The sequence below is a fragment of the Crotalus tigris genome, unplaced genomic scaffold (genome assembly GCF_016545835.1).
Source record: "Crotalus tigris isolate CLP2741 ecotype Arizona unplaced genomic scaffold, ASM1654583v1 scf7180000019817.510193, whole genome shotgun sequence".
Lineage (NCBI taxonomy): Eukaryota > Metazoa > Chordata > Lepidosauria > Squamata > Viperidae > Crotalus > Crotalus tigris.
The window spans coordinates 185,676-206,968 of NW_024097726.1; the positions used below are offsets into that span (position 1 = coordinate 185,676).

The 21,293-nt window shown below is 39.2% G+C and overlaps 2 protein-coding genes across 2 annotated transcripts; both read left to right on the forward strand.

Annotated features, from left to right (window-relative positions):
* The first annotated feature begins 3,195 nt into the window (after nucleotides 1–3,195).
* Nucleotides 3,196–13,114, forward strand: LOC120317754 (vomeronasal type-2 receptor 26-like). Its single transcript, XM_039364595.1, has 8 exons — nucleotides 3,196–3,398; nucleotides 3,957–4,248; nucleotides 5,159–5,213; nucleotides 6,189–6,523; nucleotides 7,854–7,980; nucleotides 9,808–10,683; nucleotides 12,223–12,286; nucleotides 12,997–13,114. Exons 1-8 carry the CDS (start codon nucleotides 3,196–3,198, stop codon nucleotides 13,112–13,114), a joined length of 2,070 nt encoding a protein of 689 aa, XP_039220529.1.
* Nucleotides 13,115–13,182: 68 nt separating this feature from the next.
* On the forward strand, nucleotides 13,183–20,907 carry LOC120317755 (vomeronasal type-2 receptor 1-like). The gene is made up of 5 exons (XM_039364596.1): nucleotides 13,183–13,385; nucleotides 14,196–14,487; nucleotides 15,905–16,723; nucleotides 18,055–18,181; nucleotides 20,009–20,907. The coding sequence occupies exons 1-5, from the start codon at nucleotides 13,183–13,185 to the stop codon at nucleotides 20,905–20,907; spliced, it is 2,340 nt and encodes a 779-aa protein (XP_039220530.1).
* Nucleotides 20,908–21,293: the final 386 nt, after the last annotated feature.

The following is a 21,293-nucleotide window of genomic DNA, read 5'->3' on the forward strand; positions in this document are numbered from 1 at the left end:
AACAATTTGATAAGTGTAGTAAAAAGTTAATTACATTTTATGAGCATGTATTTAACATGGAATCAGTTTTGTATTGGTTAGGGTTTTTTTGAAATGTGAAAATTATAGAATTTTTGAAAGATAAATGCATTTTTAAAACATGTTTTAGACTTGGTCATAACTATTCACTTTCTAGCCATCATTCTATTTCACTGTAACCTTTTATCATAGTTTAATAATATGAAAAAAAATAGTGAAAAGAAATGTATTCTGCCACATGCTTTATTAGATGTGTATCCTAGTCAATTACCATAATAAAGAGTGATTTGATTTATTGCTCTTTTAGTTTAGCTTTTAGAATTTTTATAGTATACTGTTTCCTGCCTGAGCAGGGGGTTGGAGTTGATGACCTCCAAGGTCCCTTCCAACTTTATTATTATTATTGTTATTATTATTGTTGTTGTTGTTGTTGTTGTATCATTATTGTATAATATATTTAATAATCCTCATGATCTTTATTTACTGTTCTTCTGGATTTTTGCATGCTACCCAAAATAATTTTCTGTGAGATGAACAGCCTTATAAAATTGATGAATAAATTAATATAAACCATATAAGAAATCGTTAGAGATAATTGTGGCATTTGGTATGAAAAGCAAAGGTGAAATCTTGAAATAAATCTGGAGCTCTGTCTTGTACAGGAAGAGACCACAAAGATGAAAATATATGTGGAAAATATTGTGAATGTTCTAATGAAGATGATAGATACGAGAGAGAGAGAGAGAGAGAGAGAGAGAGAGAGAGAGAGAGAGAGAGAGAGATGCCTTGTGCTATCATTCCTTGCACGGTCCCCACAGTAGAAATAGGCACCTATCCAGGTTGACCACTATTGCAGATTCTGCCTAATGTAAGGACCTGCCCCAACTAGTTCTCTCAGGAAAGTACAACTCTTGAAATCATGAGGTTAATCAAAAGAACTTTTACTGAGAAACAGTAAAGGTTGCAGTAAGGTCAGGCAGAATCTAATGATCCCGCAAAAACCATCAAACTATTCTTCCCATTTTGAAACCCAACGCCCCTGACCAGTCTATCAGCAGCCAATACAGTGCTGCAAGGTTATTTTGAGAGTGCTGAGGTACGGGACAGGTAAAAGGTCATCCTCAGGGCTCAGCAACCTTGCAGTCAGTCTAGAACTGGTTGGGAGGGAATCCATCCCATCTCCAAAGAGAATTGCCCTCCCTAATTCCCATGCAGTTACAACAAAAGTGAAAACATGTAAAGAATGCTTGCTTAGGTTCTTTTTCAGCCAATAAAAGATGGATTAGGGAGTTGCAGGTTTAAATTCATGGTCAATTTGGGCAGACCGCTAGATTGTCACTTAAGCAAAGCCTAAAAGGAGTTTTTTTTTAAGAAGAAAATTAAAGCAGGATTATTATCATATATGCTTGATTTATCATCTGCAAATTTATTGAATAAAAACCTGGCAATTTCTGCTTCAAATGAGAATATGATTAAATATAGTTTAAAAAAAAAAGATTAAGGTGCGGCAACCAAAGACAAAAAAGATACTGATGTTTATGTAGATTTTGCTTCTTAGGATCAACAACCAACAATAAAGGAAGCAGCACCCAAGAAGCCACAAACATATGGTGAGGTAGCCATGACAGTTTCAAAGAAGATATCCAGGGATCATCATGGGACACTGTGCATGAAGACAAGGATTCGTTGGTGAAACAGAGCCATGGAAATTCTGACAGTCACACTCAGTAACCACAATTTTTCCCTTCTTTGTGTACCAGTTCAATAGTTCCTATTGTGATTTGTGGTGCTCTAACTTAGACTAGTTATATTGACATATGTTCATTTAAAAATAATTAAATTATCAGCCACTTATTCTCTCATGAAAAATAAAAATTTTTTAATGACCCTGTAATCTCTTGATCTGGGGTGGAATTAGGTTGACTGAATGGACCTAAGCATTTATTGGCCTGATGCCCTTCTGGATGCCTACATGGAGTTCACAGCAGATATTTTCTCTCTGTGCCCAAGGAGAAAAACATCTGCCATCACCTAGGACAGCGGTCCTCAACCTGTGGGTCGGGACCCCATTTGGGGTCGAATGACCATTTCACGGGGGTCGCCAAACAATGCAGTTTGCCATTTTTTCCCCTTTTCCTTAGCTGTGCTACTCCCTTTTATTCTATTGGCTTTTGAAAGCCAATAGAATAGACTCTCTTGAATAGAGTCTAATGCTATTGGCTTTCAAAAGCCAATAGGAATTGCCCAGGCTGTCTCTGCCCTGCTGAGCCTGCCAAAAATCCCATTCTGCAAACGGTGCTGCAAGTTGTCTGCAGCAAAGGCGAGCTGTCTGGAAGTTTCCACCTCTCCCTGCTGAGCAACTACTAAAAATGTAAGTAAAAGAGGGCCTGGGGTGGGAGGTGGGAGGTGGGAGGTGGGAGGCCAGCGGGTGCAGGGAGAGTTGCTGGCACATGTGGGGCCTGACGGGTGCCTTACCTCCCTTGGGCTGGGCCGGCTGGTGGCCCAGCCAGTGGTCACCCTGCACCGTCACTGCCTCTTGCCAGCTACGCCTCAACTGGCGCAGGGGGCGGCACCACCCATACGCGGCGCTTCCAGGCAGGGAAAGTCCTTAACTTATAACCGGTTGGGTAGTCCTTGACGTACGACTGGTTAAGTAGTCCTCAACTTACGACCAGTTGGGGGTCGCAGCATTAAAAAGGTTGAGAACCACTGACTAGGATCAAATTCACAGCCTCCAGACTGAGAGGCAAAAACTCTCCCTGTAGTCCACCATGCTGCTCCATGAAAAATAAAACAATAATCTAGAGGAATCATCATATTTTTTTAGCAAGGCTCAAATATTAAAGGCTTTGCATTTCAGTTCAACAACAATCAAGGTATCTGTTTAGTTGTTAATTAACTTTTGAACCACAGGGAGATTGGCACAAGGGATAATAATGATCTTGGCTGATTCATTGCTTCACGTTCCCTCCTGCCTTTCTTCCTTGCCAGAATATATATTCCAAATCTGGTTATATTCAAGATACAAATTGGCACACACATGGCTCTTCAAACAGAAATTGATGGATTGTCCCATGAAGGGCATTTTCAGATAAAATCTTTGGATTAAACAGTGGATGAACCATTGGGGTGCATACATACTCTGGAACAGACAAATATTTTCACCATCCCAAAAGCATGAAGATGTTATTCCTTTTGATGTTCCTGATGCACAAGGTAGTTACTCTGAGATGCCCTTCAAGTGAAGCTTTCCCTCTTCCACATGAGTGGTTCCAGCCTGGGGATCTCGTCATTGGTGGGATGGTGTCTCAAATTTTTTACAACTTTTATGAAATTGAATTTAAGGAACACCCTTCTCTAAATCCTTATGACTTATCTCTGTAAGAATTTTTATTTTTCCCATGTATTTTCTTAGCTTAGCCAGGTCCCCCAAAATTTCTGATATCAGTAAAGTTAGACCTTCTCATGAAATTCATGAAAGTTTGGTGCAAGATGTCTAACGAAGGACATTTTCCACCAAACTTTAATGCATTTCATGAGAAGGACTTTAATATAATGATTAATTTAGTGTATAATTTAATGAGCTTGAAGTAATTTAAAAAATGTTCTCCATGATCACCCATTACAAAACATACAGACAGTAAATGATTGATATCTGCTGAAGCTGTTCCTGTTATACTTTGTGCTCAAATTGTCAGAATTATATTTGTTAACTGAAAAAAGTCACTACTTTAATTTGCTGTATTATATCATCGTTGCAAGTCATGAAAACACCAGGTAAAATGCAGAACTGAACTCTGAGGAAATTATTGAATATTTTAGAATATCTATTCTATTCCCACTTCCAAGAGAAATGGTTTGTTATCCATACAGAGAGGATGCCTCCTTACAAGAATTGTGAAATTCTTTTTTCAATGGGGTATTTAATTTCTTTGCAGTGTAATAACCAAATTCTACCAGCATGTCCTTGCCTTGGCCTTTGCTGTGAAGGAGATCAATGAGGACTCCCAGATCTTACCTAACATCACCCTTGGGTTCCACATCTATGATAGTTATTACAACCCAAGCATGACCTATCGCTCCACTCTGGACCTACTATTCAAATCCCAGGAATTTGTCCCTAACTACAAATGTGATACCCAGAAGAATCTCATGGCCATCATTGGAGGATTAGATGCTCCTACTTCATCCTATATGGCACAAGTTATAAGTATCTTCAAGATTCCACAGGTAATTTTTGCAGAAGTTTGAAAGAGAAACTTTTCTTTCTTTTTTAATGAATATCAGAGATTATATTTTGGCCATGCCTTTCAATTAAATCCACTTTTTCTCCCTTCTGCAATTTTTCTCACAACCCAATAGGTTGGCTCAAAGTAATCAATCAAGAAAATTAAAATCTTTTATTTGAAATATTAGAAAAGTAAAATTTAAACCACAAATTACAGTACAAAATTAATCTTGTTTGAGATGATCATCTGATCTTCCGGTATGACCACTACATATGATTGAATTCTGGAGCTGTGTTGAGAGAAGGAGTGAAAAGGCTGGCTAGCTTATCCTACACAATTAGTACATAAACTCTCTGAGCAGGAGACCATATACAATTTCAGATAAATGATTTTCCAGTCTCTTTTTGAAAGCCTCCAGTGATGCAGCACCCACAACCTCTGGAGGCAATCTGTTCCACTGGTTGATTGTTCTCACCATTAGGAAATTTCTCCTTATTTTTATGTTGTTTGTCTCCTTGACTGGTTTCCATCCATTGTTTCTTGTCTTGCCTTTGGTGCTTTGGAAAATAGTTTACCCCCTCATCTTTGTAGTAACCCATAAATATTGGAACACTGCTATCATGTCTCATGGTTTTAAGGAGGATCTCCTTTCAGTCATTTCCTGCCCATCCCCAACTCAAGGCAATCCAGCATTTTCACTGCTGCCCTCAACTCACTGCTAGATTCCACCAAGTCACCCAATAATAGGGACAACTCTCTTTGCTATGTCTGGGTTGGTGTCTGTTAATAATAACTGAATGTAAAATTCAACTGATTTGAATTGTTGAAGGACTGGAGCTTTATGTTATTTTGGAGATTTCTATAATAATTGCAGTAAATGAAGACATACTTGATTTTTTCTGTTCCTCCAGAGCCTTGTGCATAGTCTTTCATGTATTCTCTACCTGGGGCAGAGAACGGCAGAAGGTAATGCAATAACCCTAGCTCTTAAAAAACTTTTTTCTTAAGCTAGGAAGAGTTTACATACTCAGATAGTTAGCAGGTTTCAGACTGTTCATAGACATGAGCTATCTGGAACTCCATAGTAGCAAACCAAATTTAGCTTGTAGTCCAGTTATATTCATTCAGTGAGAAAATATTTCATCTTGGCGGTTTTATTGCTGTAATGTTCATCAAAACCATAATGTACCTAGACTTTGAGAACTTTTCAATTGTTCAGTTTCCATTCAGGAGTCATTTTTCCATCTTTTTCCACTGGTTATCATAAATAATAATTTTCCTTTCCTTCTTTCCTTTCCTTCCCTTTCCTTTCTTTTCCTTTCCTTTCCTTTCCTTCCCTTCCCTCTTTCTGTCTTCCTTCCTTCCTTCCTTCCTTCCTTCCTTCCTTCCTTCCTTCCTTCCTTCCTTCCTTCCTTCTTTTCCTGTAGTTGACCTATGGCTCTTTTGCCCAGGAAGAATTTCAGAGTAACAAATTATCTTCACTTTATTGCATGGTCCCAAATGAGGACTATCAGTACATGGGAGTTACACAACTTTTCCTCCATTTTGGATGGAGGTGGATTGGAGTCTTTGCATTTGAAACGAAGGGAGAAAGATTTTTGCAGAAACTGCAGCCGTTGCTTTCACAGAATGGGATCTGTTTAGCTTTCACACAAAAAATTCCACAACATATCCACTTAGAAGATTTGTCAGAATTGTTCGATTCAGTTTCAATTATTTCTAATAAATTGATGGATCAGAAAGCGAACGTTTTTCTTGTCTACGGAGAATCATTCACTATAGTGGGGCTCAGAACTGTCATGTTTCTATGTGATCCAGAAAATAAAAACAGATCATTATTCAGAAAGGTTTGGATCCTGATGAACCCAATTGATTTCATACTGACAGGAATTCAAAAGAGTTGGGATCTCCAGATGTACCATGGGGCTCTTTCCTTTACAGTGCATTCAAGAGAAGTTAAAGGCTTCAAAGAATTTCTTCAAGTCATCAAACCTTCCACCCATAAAGATGGATTTCTTCAAGAGGTTTGGCAACAATTGTTTGACTGTGTGTTTTCAAAAGCAGACTTACCTTCATCTATCAATGGAACTTGTAGTGGGGAAGAGAATTTGGAGAATCTGCCTGCACCTCTGTTTGAGTTGAAGATGACTAGCCAAAGCTACAGTATCTACAATGCTGTTTATGCAGTGGCACATTCTTTGCATGAGGCAGTGAGATCAAGTCCCAAATGGACAAAAATTCAAAGGGTTGAATTTCCAAATCTGCAGCCTTGGCAGGTAATCTCCCCATGTTTTAGCAAATAGTAATTCTCAATGTGATATGACTTGTTTGCCTTGGCCTATGGCCACATATCATTAGAGATCCTAAAGCAACTAGAGTTTTATTGCAAGAGATTGTTCCTTGTTACGAATAAAAGAGATTTAAAAGTCATACTGCCTTTGCAAATTTTGCTCTAGTCAAAGGGATGAATGTATCTATCATCATTCCATTAATCACCATTTCTTCTTTCCTGACTTATAAATTCATCAGTCCTGGTTCCAAGAATACAATGGAGAGGCATCTGAAGGCAGTCTTTGTTTTTTGCCCAACAAATCTTTCTGAAATGGAAACATTTCATTTTTTATTAATTTTTTGAAATTTAATCAAGGCAGGTTTGTTATCCTGGGAAAATACAGCTTATGACAATTGTTCTATTATAGCAGAGGTGTGCTATTTCCACAAAATGATGTTGGTTTTTAGATTTATGGTAAATTACCGGAAGAATTGCTGAGTTTGCTGTCTTTAAAGTACTCATGACGATTAATGATAAAGTAAGTTCCATATTTCAGTTATTGATTATTCTTGGTGTGTTGACATTTTCTTCTTCTGTATTTGAAGACAGGGAATGTTATTTGGTTTCCTTAGAAGGAAGAGTAAAAGAAAGAGAAATTCCTGATGCATTGTTTCCTTTTTGACTTTATTTTTCTCCTCCAAGTAGCTCCACCAGTTTCTTCAAGAGATTTCTTTTAACAACTCAGCTGGAGAAAGAGTCTTCTTTAAAAACAGAAGAGAAGGTCCAGGTGGCTTTGACATTACCAACATGATCACTTTCCCAAACAGATCGTTTCAGAGAGTTAAAATTGGAAAGTTACACCCCAATGCTCCAAAAGGGAAAGAAGTTATCATTGAGAACACAATCCTTTGGCACCCTGGTTTTAACCAGGTATGAATAGCAATTGGGCTGTTGGTTTATTACATTATTGAAAAGTAATAGCAATAGTGCTTAGACTTATAGTATATACCACTTCATTGTGCTTTACAGCCCTCTCTAAACAGTTTACAGTCAGCATATTGTCCCCAAGAATCTGGGCGCTCGTTTTACTGACCTCAGAAAGATGGAAGGCTGAGTCAACTTTGAATTCCTGGCAATGACCTGAATTAGCATGCAATACTGCATTCTAACTGTTGTGCCACTACAGCTCAATCATGTTCAGATAGAAAGGAACAAATAAACCTAATCCTGAAAAATGTTAACAATGCTCAGGGTCATTTATGTAACCCAATGTAAATAATTTCCATTGATTAATCGGGATTCTTTCATATCAACGGCTATGTTTATGTCTGCAGGTTCTTCCTGTTTCTTTCTGTAATGACCATTGTTCCCCTGGATCCTGGAAGAGAAGGGCTGAAGGCAATCAGTTCTGTTGCTATGACTGCATTCCATGCCTAGAAGGAAAGATTTCTAATGGAACTGGTAGGTTATCAATTTCATGCCAGGATTGACTCTACATCTGCCGAAAGGGCAGTTTTGCTTCTGACCCCCACCCATGCCAGAAAGTGCATGCCACCATTGTTCACCTGCCGTGTCCCCCCGACAGCCCCTGTGGTCTCCTATCACGTGCTGGCAGACAGAGGCTCCATGGCCTAAAAGTCCCATTCTATATCCACCATGCTCAAGAAGGGGTGAGGTGAGGGGGAGATATTAACAATGTAGCTTCCACAGCCCATGGCTTTCCCGCTAGGGGGTGGCATGATCCTAGTGAAAGGGAAGCCTTGCAGGCTATGACATCAAGCCAGTGAGTGGGGCATGGAGGCGCTAGTGCCTAGGAAGGCAAGCAGCAGCCCCAGTGGCAAGAAGGGCCACTGAAAAGAGTGGAGTATGTGTGTGTGCCCCGTCAGCTATGCTCTCCTTGCCTCAGATCAGCTGTAGCATGGCGTGGAGAGCAAGGCTGATGTGGGCAAGACAGGCACACATACACACTCCACTGTTTTCAGCAGCGCTTTGGTTCCTGGCTCAGTAAAGTGGAGCTGGGCGTGGTGAGGCAAGGCCAGCAAAGCAGAGCTGGATGAGGAGAGGACCATCAAAGCCGGGCATAGCCAGGTGTGACGGGAGAGATGGAGAGAGGTGGGGCGAGGCTGGGAGAGGAAGATTAGGATGAGGCAAATGAGCTGCAGCTGTTCCTGTGCACCTCCAGCCTCCAAGCGCTCACCATTTCCTTTGTGTGCACTGGGAGGGTTCCCAGCTGGGTTGCGATGGGCCAGGGGCTGGGGCAGCATGGGCTGATCACTTGCCATTTCTGGATCATCTCCAGAGGCCAAATTTGGGCCCTTGGCAGGCCGGCCCTGACCCTCAGGTCTTGTGTTTCATATATCTGTTTTATAAGGACTTCAGGTGTGGGTGTGTCAAGTGAGGGTCTTATGATGTCTCAGGTGTGAGTCATCAGAAATGGGCTCATGGTGGGGAGGTTACTTCAGGTCAGGGCTATTGGAGGATGCGAAATATCCGGGGGTCAAGTTCCATCACCATCCTCTCATTGATGACTCATACCTCAGCCACTGATAATTCACACTCTACAATGATCATGACCTGAAGTACCTTCCCCATCACAAGGCCCATCACAAGCCCCTCTCTCATGACTCATACCTGACCCATCATAAGACTCTCACTTGACACATCCCCACCTAAAGCTCTTGTAAATAGTAAAGCACTGAAATAGAAATCTACTAAATGCCACTGAAAATGTTACCTAGCCTGGTAACAAAAAGTTGAGAGAATGAACCTTCACCCTCAAGATTCTGAGTGCTATAAACTGATTAAGGTCAGTTTAGCTGCAATGAATGCAACATTTCTTTTCCACATGATCTGCCACTTTCCAAGTTTTAACTTCCATAAAAACTGGAAAATACATAGAAGCACAGGGAATTTCACTAGGTCACAGATGTCTTATGAACGGATCAGTTATTTTATCATCCAAGGCACACAGGATGGATATTTGTAGAACCAACTATTGTTCTCCACGTAGACAACAAAAGTAACTTAAAGTCAAGATAAAATAAAGGGATGGATGTGTCCCTTTGAGAGCTGTATGCAATGAAATTCCATTTTAATGTATGCCAATTAGTATACATTCAAAGTGACAATAAAGTTTCTATTCTGTTCTGTTCTGTTCTGTTCTACTCTAAATATCATTTTAACAGAAAGGTACATTTTAGAAAAGAATAAGAACTGGCATCCACACAGCCTATAATTTTCAAAAACACAAAATGGATAGATGACAAATTCATTGACTTTTCCTTCCAGATATGGATGACTGTTTTGAATGTTCAGAAGATCATTATCCAAATAAAGAAAAGAAAGGATGTATCCTGAAACGGCTGATCTTTCTAACTTTTGAAGAAACCTTAGGAATTGGTTTAGCTTCAGCAGCTCTTTGTTTCTTTCTCTTGACATCTTGGATACTTGGAACTTTTATTAAACACAGGGACACTCCCATTGTCAGAGCCAACAACAGGTCTCTCACCTATACCCTCCTTGTCTCGCTTTTCTTCTGTTTTCTCTCCTCTTTTTTATTTCTCAGCCAACCTGGCAAAGTGACCTGCCTTCTCAGACAACCAACTTTTGGAATTACCTTCTCAGTGGCCATTTCTAGTGTACTGGCCAAAACCATCACGGTGGTTGTGGCTTTCATGGCCACTAAACCTGGATCTCAAATGAGGAAGTGGGTGGGGAAAAGATTGGCCTTTGCTGCTGTCCTTTCCTCTTCTCTTGTTCAAGTATGTATTTGTACTCTTTGGTTGTCAACATATCCCCCATTTCCTGAGTTAGAGATGCACTTAGAGACCCAAGAAGTGATTTTACAGTGCAATGAGGGGGCAGCTACATTCTTCTATTGTGTCTTGGGCTACATGGGTTTCTTGGCCATTGCCAGCTTCATTGTGGCTTTCTTTGCCCGTAAATTACCTGACAGTTTCAATGAAGCCAAGTTCATCACCTTCAGCATGTTGGCCTTTTGCAGTGTGTGGGTCTCCTTCCTTCCAGCCTATCTGAGCACAAAAGGCAAAGCCATGATAGCTGTGGAGGTCTTCTCCATCTTGTCTTCCAGCGCTGCATTACTGGGATGCATATTCTTGCCAAAGTGCTACATCATTGTTTTGCGGCCTGAGCTAAACCACAGGGAACAACTAATAAAGAGAATGTAGTACATCAGATTGTTTTACCTAACGTTTTTTTCCTTTTAAGAGATTTGACATATTGACTTTAAGGATAAAGGGCAGCTGGCAGTTCATGGTTTTTATAGCTTCCCTTCATAAACCACTGTATAAATATGGGAAAAAGCTAATGGATATTTTGTAGACATGTATTTAGCTCAGTATCATAGTGAGTCTGTTTTGGATTGATTGGTGATCTTTGAAAGGTAAAAGGTAAAATGTTTTTGAGCATTTAATATACATTTAACTCTGTTTTTTTTAAAAAAAAAACATGAACAGACTAACCATTCACTCTGCATCCACCAAGGTATCTTTATTATATGAAATTTAAGTTTCCTACTGCCTCATCCCTTTCTAGAAGTGTATGCTGGGTGATGTCCATATCAAGTTTGATTTGATTTGGTTTGACTTAGGTATGTCTTCCATTAGTCCTTTGGAGGAGACCCCTTATATTATGTAATATATGCATGTAATATACGTGCTACATCATTGTTTTGCGGCCTGAGCTAAACCACAGGGAACAATTAATAAAGAGAATGTAGTACATCATGTGTTCTTTCTGGCTATGGAAAATGATTAATAATATATTTTTATTGTACCCTACTATCCAATTTTAATAATGGTGCAATTTAAAGAGATATGAAATGTAATCTTCCTTCTGCCTCATCCCTTATCAGAAACATACGCTGGTTGATGTCGGTAATAGATTTTGATTTGATTTGGTTTGATTTAGGTGTGTCTTCCACTAATCCTTTGGTGGAGACCCCTTCCATCATATAATATATGGCTAATAAAATACCACACCAGGCTAAAAAGCAGAAGACCATGAGTTCTACTTTAACCATGAAAGCCACCTGGGTGACTTTAGGACAGTCCCTCTCTCTCAGCCCAACTCACTTCAGAGGGTCATTGTTGTTTGGGGAAAAATAGGAAGAGGAAAGTGTGTTGGATATGTTTGATGCTTTGAATTATTTGTCAAAATACTAAAATAAATAAATAAATTGCTTTGGGTCCTGTATTTTAATTTCATGATATAAATATTGCTGTTGATTCACATTAGCATTATCTGCCTGGAAATATGAGTGAATTCATCCAAATGGCTATCTTGTTTAATTTGCATTCCTTAATAAATAAAAATGTTTCCTCTTCTCTCTTCAACTACTCAGTTCAGTTTACATGAAAAATGGGAGTCCTGCTCCATTGTAAGAAATGAACATGAATTTGAACAATTAGGCCTATTTTTATTGTCATTGTCCCTTACTATATATTATTTTAATTGGCATTTTCTTATTATTAAACCATCAGACACTTGTTATCTCACCAATAGCAAAATAATTATTTCTTACAGGAATCTTAGTTAGGCCCAAACTTGCTGAGCAAAAGCATTTTATAAAATTAAATTCTCCCTGCTAATGAGGATATGATTAAATATAGTTTTTAAAAAACCAGATTAATATGCAGCAACCAGAATTGACAAACAAAATCCTGAAGTTTAAATTTTGCTTCTTACGATCAACAATCAACAATAAAGGAAGCAGCACCCACAAGATATGCAGCAAACATATGGTGAGGTAGCCATGACAGTTTCAGAGACGATATCCAGGGATCCTCATGGAACACTATACATGAAGACAAGGATTTGTTGGTGGAACACACAACCTACTGGAACAGAGCCATGGAAATTCTCACAGTCACACTCAGTAACCACAATTTTTCTTTTCTTTGTGTATCAGTTCAATATTTCCTATTGTGGTTTGTGGTGCTCTAACGTAGACTATTTATATTGGCCTGTGTTCAGTTAAAAAAATAATTAAACTATTAGCCATTTATTATCTCATGAAAAAAAAAATTTTTCTTTTAATGACACTGTAATCCCTTTCTTTGGGGTGGAATCATGGTGACTGAATGGACCTGAGCATTTACTGACCTGATGCCCTTCCTGATGCCTACATGGAGTTCACAGCAGATATTTTGTGCCCAAAGAGAAAAACATCTGCCACTACCTAGGATCAAATTCACAGCCTCCTAACTGAGAGGCAAAAACTCCCCCTGTAGGCCACCATACTGCTCCATGAAAAATAAAACAATTATCTATCGGAATCATCATATTTTTTTTTTAGCTAGGCTCAAATATTAAAGACTTTGCATGAAAACATTTCAATTCAACATCAATTAAAGTATCTGTTTGGTTGTTAATTAACTTTTGAACCACAGGGAAATTGGCACAAAGGATAATAATGATCATTGCTTCACGTTCACTCCTGCCTTTTTTCCTTGCCAGAATATATATTCCAATCCTGGTGATATTCAAGATAAAAATTGGCACCCGCATAGCTCTTCAAACAGAAATTGATGGATTGTCCCATGAAGGACATTTTCAGATAAAATCTTTGGATTAAACAGTGGATGAACCATTGGGGTGCATACATACTCTGGAAGACAAAAATATTTTCACCATCCCAAAAGCATGAAGATGTTATTCCTTTTGATGCTCCTGATGCACAAGGTAGCTACTCTGAGATGCCCTTCAAGTGAAGCTTTCCCTGTTCCACATGAGTGGTTCCAGCCTGGTGATCTTGTCATTGGTGGGATGGTGTCTCACATTTTTTACCACTTTTATGAAATTGAATTTAAGGAACATCCTTCTCTAAAACCTTATGACTTACCTCTGTAAGAAGTTTTATTTTTCCCATGTATTTTCTTAGCTTAGCCAGGTCCCCCAAAATTTCTGATATATGCTTCCTTTACATTCTATTAAAGACCTTCTCATGAAATGCATGAAAGTTTGGTGCAAGAAGTCTATTGAAGGACATCTTACACCAAACTTTTATGAGAAAGCTATAAAAGCTTTTGAAAATAAATGCAGAGTTTACACATACACATACACACAAACACACACACACACACACACACAAACACACATACAAGCCTTTATCATTCAAATGTATTGCCTTGTGACAGAAGAAAGCATTTTCTTTACATTATATTAATGTCCTTCTCATGAAATGCATGAAAAGTAGGTACAAAAAGTCTATTGAAGGACTTCTTACACCAAAATAATATGTATTTCATGAGAAAGACTTTAGTATAATGATTAATTTATTGTATAATTTAAATTTAATGAGCTTGAGGTAATTTAAAAAATGTTCTGCATGATCAGCCCTCACAAAACATACATAGAGTAAATGAGTGATACTTGCTGAAGCTGTTCCTGTTATACTTTGTGCCCAAATTGTCAGAATTATATTTGTTAACTGAAAAAAGTCACTACTTTTATTTGCTGTTGTATATCATTGTTGCAAATCATGAAAACACCAGGTAAAATGTAAAATTGAACTCTGTGGAAATTTATTGAATACTTTAGAAAAGATATTCTATTCCTACTTCCAAGAGAGATGGTTTGTTATTCATATAGAAATGCTGCCACTTTACAAGAATTGTGAAATTCTTTTTTCAATGGGGTATTTAATTTATTTGCAGTGTAATAACCAAATTTTATCAGCATGTCCTTGCCAATGCCTTTGCTGTGAAGGAGATCAATGAAGACTCCAAGATTTTACCTAACATCACTCTTGGGTTCCATATCTATGATAGTTACTACAACCCAAGGTTGACCTATCGTACCACTCTGGACCTGCTTTTCAAATCCCAGGAATTTGTCCCTAACTACAAATGTGATATCCGGAAGAATCTCATGGCTATCATTGGAGGACTAGGTGCTCCTACTTCATCCCTTATGTCAGAAAGCATAAACCTCTTCAAGATTCCACAGGTAATGTGACTTCATCTGTAATGAATATCAGAGATTATTTTTTGGTGTGCCTTTCTGCAGGACTTCAATTCAATCCACTTTTTTCTCCTGTCTGCAATTTTCCCCCACAACTCAATAGGTTGGCTCAAAGTAGTCAGTGAAGTATATCAAAACCTTTTCTTTGATAGATTAGAAAAGTAAAATGTAAATCATAAATTGCAGTACAAAATTAATCTTATTTGAGAGGGTCATTTGATATTCTGATCTGACCACTACCTGTAGTAAATTCCGAAGCTGTGTTGAGATAAGGAGTGCAAGACTGGCTAGCACATGCTACACAATTACTACATAAACTCTTTGAGCAGGAGAACATATACAATGTCAGATAAATGATTTTCCAGTCTCTTTTTCAAACCTCCAGTAATGGAGCACCCACAACCTCTGAATGCAAGTTGTTTCATTGGTTAATTATTCTCACCATTGGAAATTTCTCCTTATTTTTAGATTGTTTGTCTCCTTGATTGGTTTCCATCCATTGTTTCTCCTCTTGCCTTTAGAAGCTTTGTAAATTATTTACCCTTCATCTTTGTAGCAACCCATAAATATTGGAACACTGCTATCATGTCTCATGGTTTTAAGGAGGATCTCCTCTCAGTCACTTCCTGCCCATTCCCAACTCAAGGCTATCCAGCATTTTCACTGCTGCCCTCAACACACTGCTAAATTCCACCAAGTCACACAACAATAGTGACAACTCTCTTTTCTATGTCTAGGTTGGTGTCTGTTAATAATAATTGAATGTAAAATTCAATGGATTTCCCTGGAAATTGTTGAAGAATTGGAGCTTTATGTTACTTTTGGAGATTTCTATAATAATTGCAGTAAATGAAGTCATACTTGACTCTTTCTATTCCTCCAGAGTCTTGTGGATAGTCTTTCATGCATTCTCTACCTGGGGCAAAGAATGGCAGAAGGTAACACAATAACTCTAGCTCTTAAAAAGCTTTTTTCCTAAGCTAGGAAGAGTTTACATGCTCAGATAGTTAGCAGGTTTCAAGCTGTTCATAGAACTCCATAGTAGCAAACTGAATTTAGTTTGTAGTCCAGTTATATTCATTCAGTGAGAAAATATTTCATCTTGGGGGTTTTATTGCTGTAATGTTCATCAAAACCATAATGTACCTAGAGTTTGACAACTTTTTAATTTTTCAGTTTCCATCTAGGAGTCATTTTTCCCTCTTTTTCCGCTGGTTATCATAAATAATAATTTTGCTTTCCTTCTTTCTTTTCCTTTCCTTTCCTTTCATATTTCTGTCTTTCTTCTTTCCTTCTTTCCTTCCTCCCTCCCTCCCTCCCTCCCTCCCTCCCTTCCTTCCTTCCTTCCTTCCTTCTTTCTTTCATTCTTTTCCTGTAGTTGACCTATGGCTCTTTTGCTCAGGAAGAATTTCAGAGTAACAAATTATCTTCACTTTATTGCATGGTGCCAAATGAGGACTATCAGTACATGGGAGTTATACAACTTTTCCTCCATTTTGGATGGAGGTGGATTGGAGTCTTTGCATTTGAAACGAAGGGAGAAAGATTTTTGCAGAAACTGCAGCCGTTGCTTTCACAGAATGGGATCTGTTTAGCTTTCACACAAAAAATTCCACAACATATCCACTTAGAAGATTTGTCAGAATTGTTCGATTCAGTCTCAATTATTTCTAATAAATTGATGGATCGGAAAGCGAATGTTTTTCTTGTCTATGGAGAATCATTCACAATAACGTGGCTCAGAACTGTCATGTTTCTACTTGATCCAGAAAATAATGACATATCAATAAAGGTTTGGATCCTGATGAACCCAATAGATTTCATACTGACGGGAAGTCTAAGGAATTGGGATCTCCAGATGTACCATGGGGCTCTTTCCTTTACAGTGCATTCAAGAGACATTCAAGGCTTTAAACAATTTCTTCAAGTCATCAAACCTTCCACCCATAAAGATGGATTTCTTCAAGAGGTTTGGCAACAATTGTTTGATTGTGTGTTTTCAAAGGCAGACTTACCTTCATCTATCAATGGAACTTGTAGTGGGGAAGAGAATTTGGAGAATCTGCCTGCACCTCTGTTTGAGTTGAAGGTGACTAGCCAAAGCTACAGTATCTACAATGCTGTTTATGCAGTGGCACATTCTTTGCATGAGGCAGTGAGATCAAGTCCCAAATGGACAAAAATTCAAAGGGTTGAATTTCCAAATCTGCAGCCTTGGCAGGTAATCTCCCCATGTTTTAGCAAATAGTAATTCTCAATGTGATATGACTTGTTTGCCCTGGCCTATGGCCACATATCATTAGAGATCCTAAAGCAACTAGAGTTTTATTGCAAGAGATTGTTCCTTGTTACGGAATAAAAGAGATTTAAAAGTCATACTGCCTTTGCAAATTTTGCTCTAGTCAAAAGGATGAATGTATCTATCATCATTCCATTAATCACCATTTCTTCTTTCCTGACTTATAAATTCATCAGTCCTGGTTCCAAGAATACAATGGAGAGGCATCTAAAGGCAGTCTTTGTTTTTTACCCAATAAATCTTTCTGAAATGGGAACATTTCATTTTTTATTAATTTTTTGAAATTTAATCAAGGCAGGTTTGTTATCCTGGGAACATAAAGCTTATGACAATTGTTCTATTGTAGCAGAGGTGTGTTATTTCCATGAAATGATGTTGGTTTTTAGATTTATGGTAAATTACCGGAAGAATTGCTGAGTTTGCTATCTTTAAAGTACTCATGACGATTAATGATAAAGTAAGTTCCATATTTCAGTTATTGATTGTTCTTGATGTGTTGACATTTTCTTCTTCTGTATTTGAAGACAGGGAATGTTATTTGGTTTCCTTGGAAGGAAAAGTAAAAGAAAGAGAAATTCCTGATGCATTGTTTCCTTTTTGACTTTATTTTTCTCCTCCAAGTAGCTCCACCAGTTTCTTCAAGAGATTTCTTTTAACAACTCAGCTGGAGAAAGAGTCTTCTTTAAAAACAGAAGAGAAGGTCCAGGTGGCTTTGACATTATCAACATGATCACTTTCCCAAACAGATCGTTTCAGAGAGTTAAAATTGGAAAGTTACACCCCAATGCTCCAAAAGGGAAAGAAGTTATCATTGAGAACACAATCCTTTGGCACCCTGGTTTTAACCAGGTATGAATAGCAATTGGGCTGTTGGTTTATTACATTATTGAAAAGTAATAGCAATAGTGCTTAGACTTATAGTATATACCACTTCATCGTGCTTTACAGCCCTCTCTAAACAGTTTACAGTCAGCATATTGTCCCCAAGAATCTGGGCGCTCGTTTTACTGACCTCAGAAAGATGGAAGGCTGAGTCAACTTTGAATTCCTGGCAATGACCTGAATTAGCATGCAATACTGCATTCTAACTGTTGTGCCACTACAGCTCAATCATGTTCAGATAGAAAGGAACAAATAAACCTAATCCTGAAAAATGTTAACAATGCTCAGGGTCATTTATGTAACCCAATGTAAATAATTTCCATTGATTAATCGGGATTCTTTCATATCAACGGCTATGTTTATGTCTGCAGGTTCTTCCTGTTTCTTTCTGTAATGACCATTGTTCCCCTGGATCCTGGAAGAGAAGGGCTGAAGGCAATCAGTTCTGTTGCTATGACTGCATTCCATGCCTAGAAGGAAAGATTTCTAATGGAACTGGTAGGTTATCAATTTCATGCCAGGATTGACTCTACATCTGCCGAAAGGGCAGTTTTGCTTCTGACCCCCACCCATGCCAGAAAGTGCATGCCACCATTGTTCACCTGCCGTGTCCCCCCGACAGCCCCTGTGGTCTCCTATCACGTGCTGGCAGACAGAGGCTCCATGGCCTAAAAGTCCCATTCTATATCCACCATGCTCAAGAAGGGGTGAGGTGAGGGGGAGATATTAACAATGTAGCTTCCACAGCCCATGGCTTTCCCGCTAGGGGGTGGCATGATCCTAGTGAAAGGGAAGCCTTGCAGGCTATGACATCAAGCCAGTGAGTGGGGCATGGAGGCGCTAGTGCCTAGGAAGGCAAGCAGCAGCCCCAGTGGCAAGAAGGGCCACTGAAAAGAGTGGAGTATGTGTGTGTGCCCCGTCAGCTATGCTCTCCTTGCCTCAGATCAGCTGTAGCATGGCGTGGAGAGCAAGGCTGATGTGGGCAAGACAGGCACACATACACACTCCACTGTTTTCAGCAGCGCTTTGGTTCCTGGCTCAGTAAAGTGGAGCTGGGCGTGGTGAGGCAAGGCCAGCAAAGCAGAGCTGGATGAGGAGAGGACCATCAAAGCCGGGCATAGCCAGGTGTGACGGGAGAGATGGAGAGAGGTGGGGCGAGGCTGGGAGAGGAAGATTAGGATGAGGCAAATGAGCTGCAGCTGTTCCTGTGCACCTCCAGCCTCCAAGCGCTCACCATTTCCTGTGTGTGCACTGGGAGGGTTCCCAGCTGGGTTGCGATGGGCCAGGGGCTGGGGCAGCATGGGCTGATCACTTGCCATTTCTGGATCATCTCCAGGGGCCAAATTTGGGCCCTTGGCAGGCCGGCCCTGACCCTCAGGTCTTGTGTTTCATATATCTGTTTTATAAGGACTTCAGGTGTGGGTGTGTCAAGTGAGGGTCTTATGATGTCTCAGGTGTGAGTCATCAGAAATGGGCTCATGGTGGGGAGGTTACTTCAGGTCAGGGCTATTGGAGGATGCGAAATATCCGGGGGTCAAGTTCCATCACCATCCTCTCATTGATGACTCATACCTCAGCCACTGATAATTCACACTCTACAATGATCATGACCTGAAGTACCTTCCCCATCACAAGGCCCATCACAAGCCCCTCTCTCATGACTCATACCTGACCCATCATAAGACTCTCACTTGACACATCCCCACCTAAAGCTCTTGTAAATAGTAAAGCACTGAAATAGAAATCTACTAAATGCCACTGAAAATGTTACCTAGCCTGGTAACAAAAAGTTGAGAGAATGAACCTTCACCCTCAACATTCTGAGTGCTATAAACTGATTAAGGTCAGTTTAGCTGCAATGAATGCAACATTTCTTTTCCACATGATCTGCCACTTTCCAAGTTTTAACTTCCATAAAAACTGGAAAATACATAGAAGCAAAGGGAATTTCACTAGGTCACAGATGTCTTATGAACGGATCAGTTATTTTATCATCCAAGGCACACAGGATGGATATTTGTAGAACCAACTATTGTTCTCCACGTAGACAACAAAAGTAACTTAAAGTCAAGATAAAATAAAGGGATGGACGTGTCCCTTTGAGAGCTGTATGCAATGAAATTCCATTTTAATGTATGCCAATTAGTGTACATTCAAAGTGACAATAAAGTTTCTATTCTGTTCTGTTCTGTTCTGTTCTACTCTAAATATCATTTTAACAGAAAGGTACATTTTAGAAAAGAATAAGAACTGGCATCCACACAGCCTATAATTTTCAAAAACACAAAATGGATAGATGACAAATTCATTGACTTTTCCTTCCAGATATGGATGACTGTTTTGAATGTTCAGAAGATCATTATCCAAATAAAGAAAAGAAAGGATGTATCCTGAAACGGCTGATCTTTCTAACTTTTGAAGAAACCTTAGGAATTGGTTTAGCTTCAGCAGCTCTTTGTTTCTTTCTCTTGACATCTTGGATACTTGGAACTTTTATTAAACACAGGGACACTCCCATTGTCAGAGCCAACAACAGGTCTCTCACCTATACCCTCCTTGTCTCGCTTTTCTTCTGTTTTCTCTCCTCTTTTTTATTTCTCAGCCAACCTGGCAAAGTGACCTGCCTTCTCAGACAACCAACTTTTGGAATTACCTTCTCAGTGGCCATTTCTAGTGTACTGGCCAAAACCATCACGGTGGTTGTGGCTTTCATGGCCACTAAACCTGGATCTCAAATGAGGAAGTGGGTGGGGAAAAGATTGGCCTTTGCTGCTGTCCTTTCCTCTTCTCTTGTTCAAGTATGTATTTGTACTCTTTGGTTGTCAACATATCCCCCATTTCCTGAGTTAGAGATGCACTTAGAGACCCAAGAAGTGATTTTACAGTGCAATGAGGGGGCAGCTACATTCTTCTATTGTGTCTTGGGCTACATGGGTTTCTTGGCCATTGCCAGCTTCATTGTGGCTTTCTTTGCCCGTAAATTACCTGACAGTTTCAATGAAGCCAAGTTCATCACCTTCAGCATGTTGGCCTTTTGCAGTGTGTGGGTCTCCTTCCTTCCAGCCTATCTGAGCACAAAAGGCAAAGCCATGATAGCTGTGGAGGTCTTCTCCATCTTGTCTTCCAGCGCTGCATTACTGGGATGCATATTCTTGCCAAAGTGCTACATCATTGTTTTGCGGCCTGAGCTAAACCACAGGGAACAACTAATAAAGAGAATGTAGTACATCAGATTGTTTTACCTAACGTTTTTTTCCTTTTAAGAGATTTGACATATTGACTTTAAGGATAAAGGGCAGCTGGCAGTTCATGGTTTTTATAGCTTCCCTTCATAAACCACTGTATAAATATGGGAAAAAGCTAATGGATATTTTGTAGACATGTATTTAGCTCAGTATCATAGTGAGTCTGTTTTGGATTGATTGGTGATCTTTGAAAGGTAAAAGGTAAAATGTTTTTGAGCATTTAATATACATTTAACTCTGTTTTTTTTAAAAAAAAAACATGAACAGACTAACCATTCACTCTGCATCCACCAAGGTATCTTTATTATATGAAATTTAAGTTTCCTACTGCCTCATCCCTTTCTAGAAGTGTATGCTGGGTGATG

What these genes read in the sequence shown, in the direction of transcription:
- LOC120317755 (XM_039364596.1), top strand. Translation starts at nt 13,183, where the DNA reads ATGAAGATGTTATTCCTTTTGATGCTCCTGATGCACAAGGTAGCTACT. An exon ending in AAACCTTATGACTTACCTCT is followed by an intron (nt 13,386 to 14,195) that starts GTAAGAAGTTTT and finishes ATTTATTTGCAG; the next exon opens with TGTAATAACCAAATTTTATC. An exon ending in AAAGATTTCTAATGGAACTG is followed by an intron (nt 18,182 to 20,008) that starts GTAGGTTATCAA and finishes TTTTCCTTCCAG; the next exon opens with ATATGGATGACTGTTTTGAA.
- LOC120317754 (XM_039364595.1), top strand. Translation starts at nt 3,196, where the DNA reads ATGAAGATGTTATTCCTTTTGATGTTCCTGATGCACAAGGTAGTTACT. An exon ending in GTATCTTCAAGATTCCACAG is followed by an intron (nt 4,249 to 5,158) that starts GTAATTTTTGCA and finishes CTGTTCCTCCAG; the next exon opens with AGCCTTGTGCATAGTCTTTC. An exon ending in GCCTGAGCTAAACCACAGGG is followed by an intron (nt 10,684 to 12,222) that starts AACAACTAATAA and finishes AATTTTGCTTCT; the next exon opens with TACGATCAACAATCAACAAT.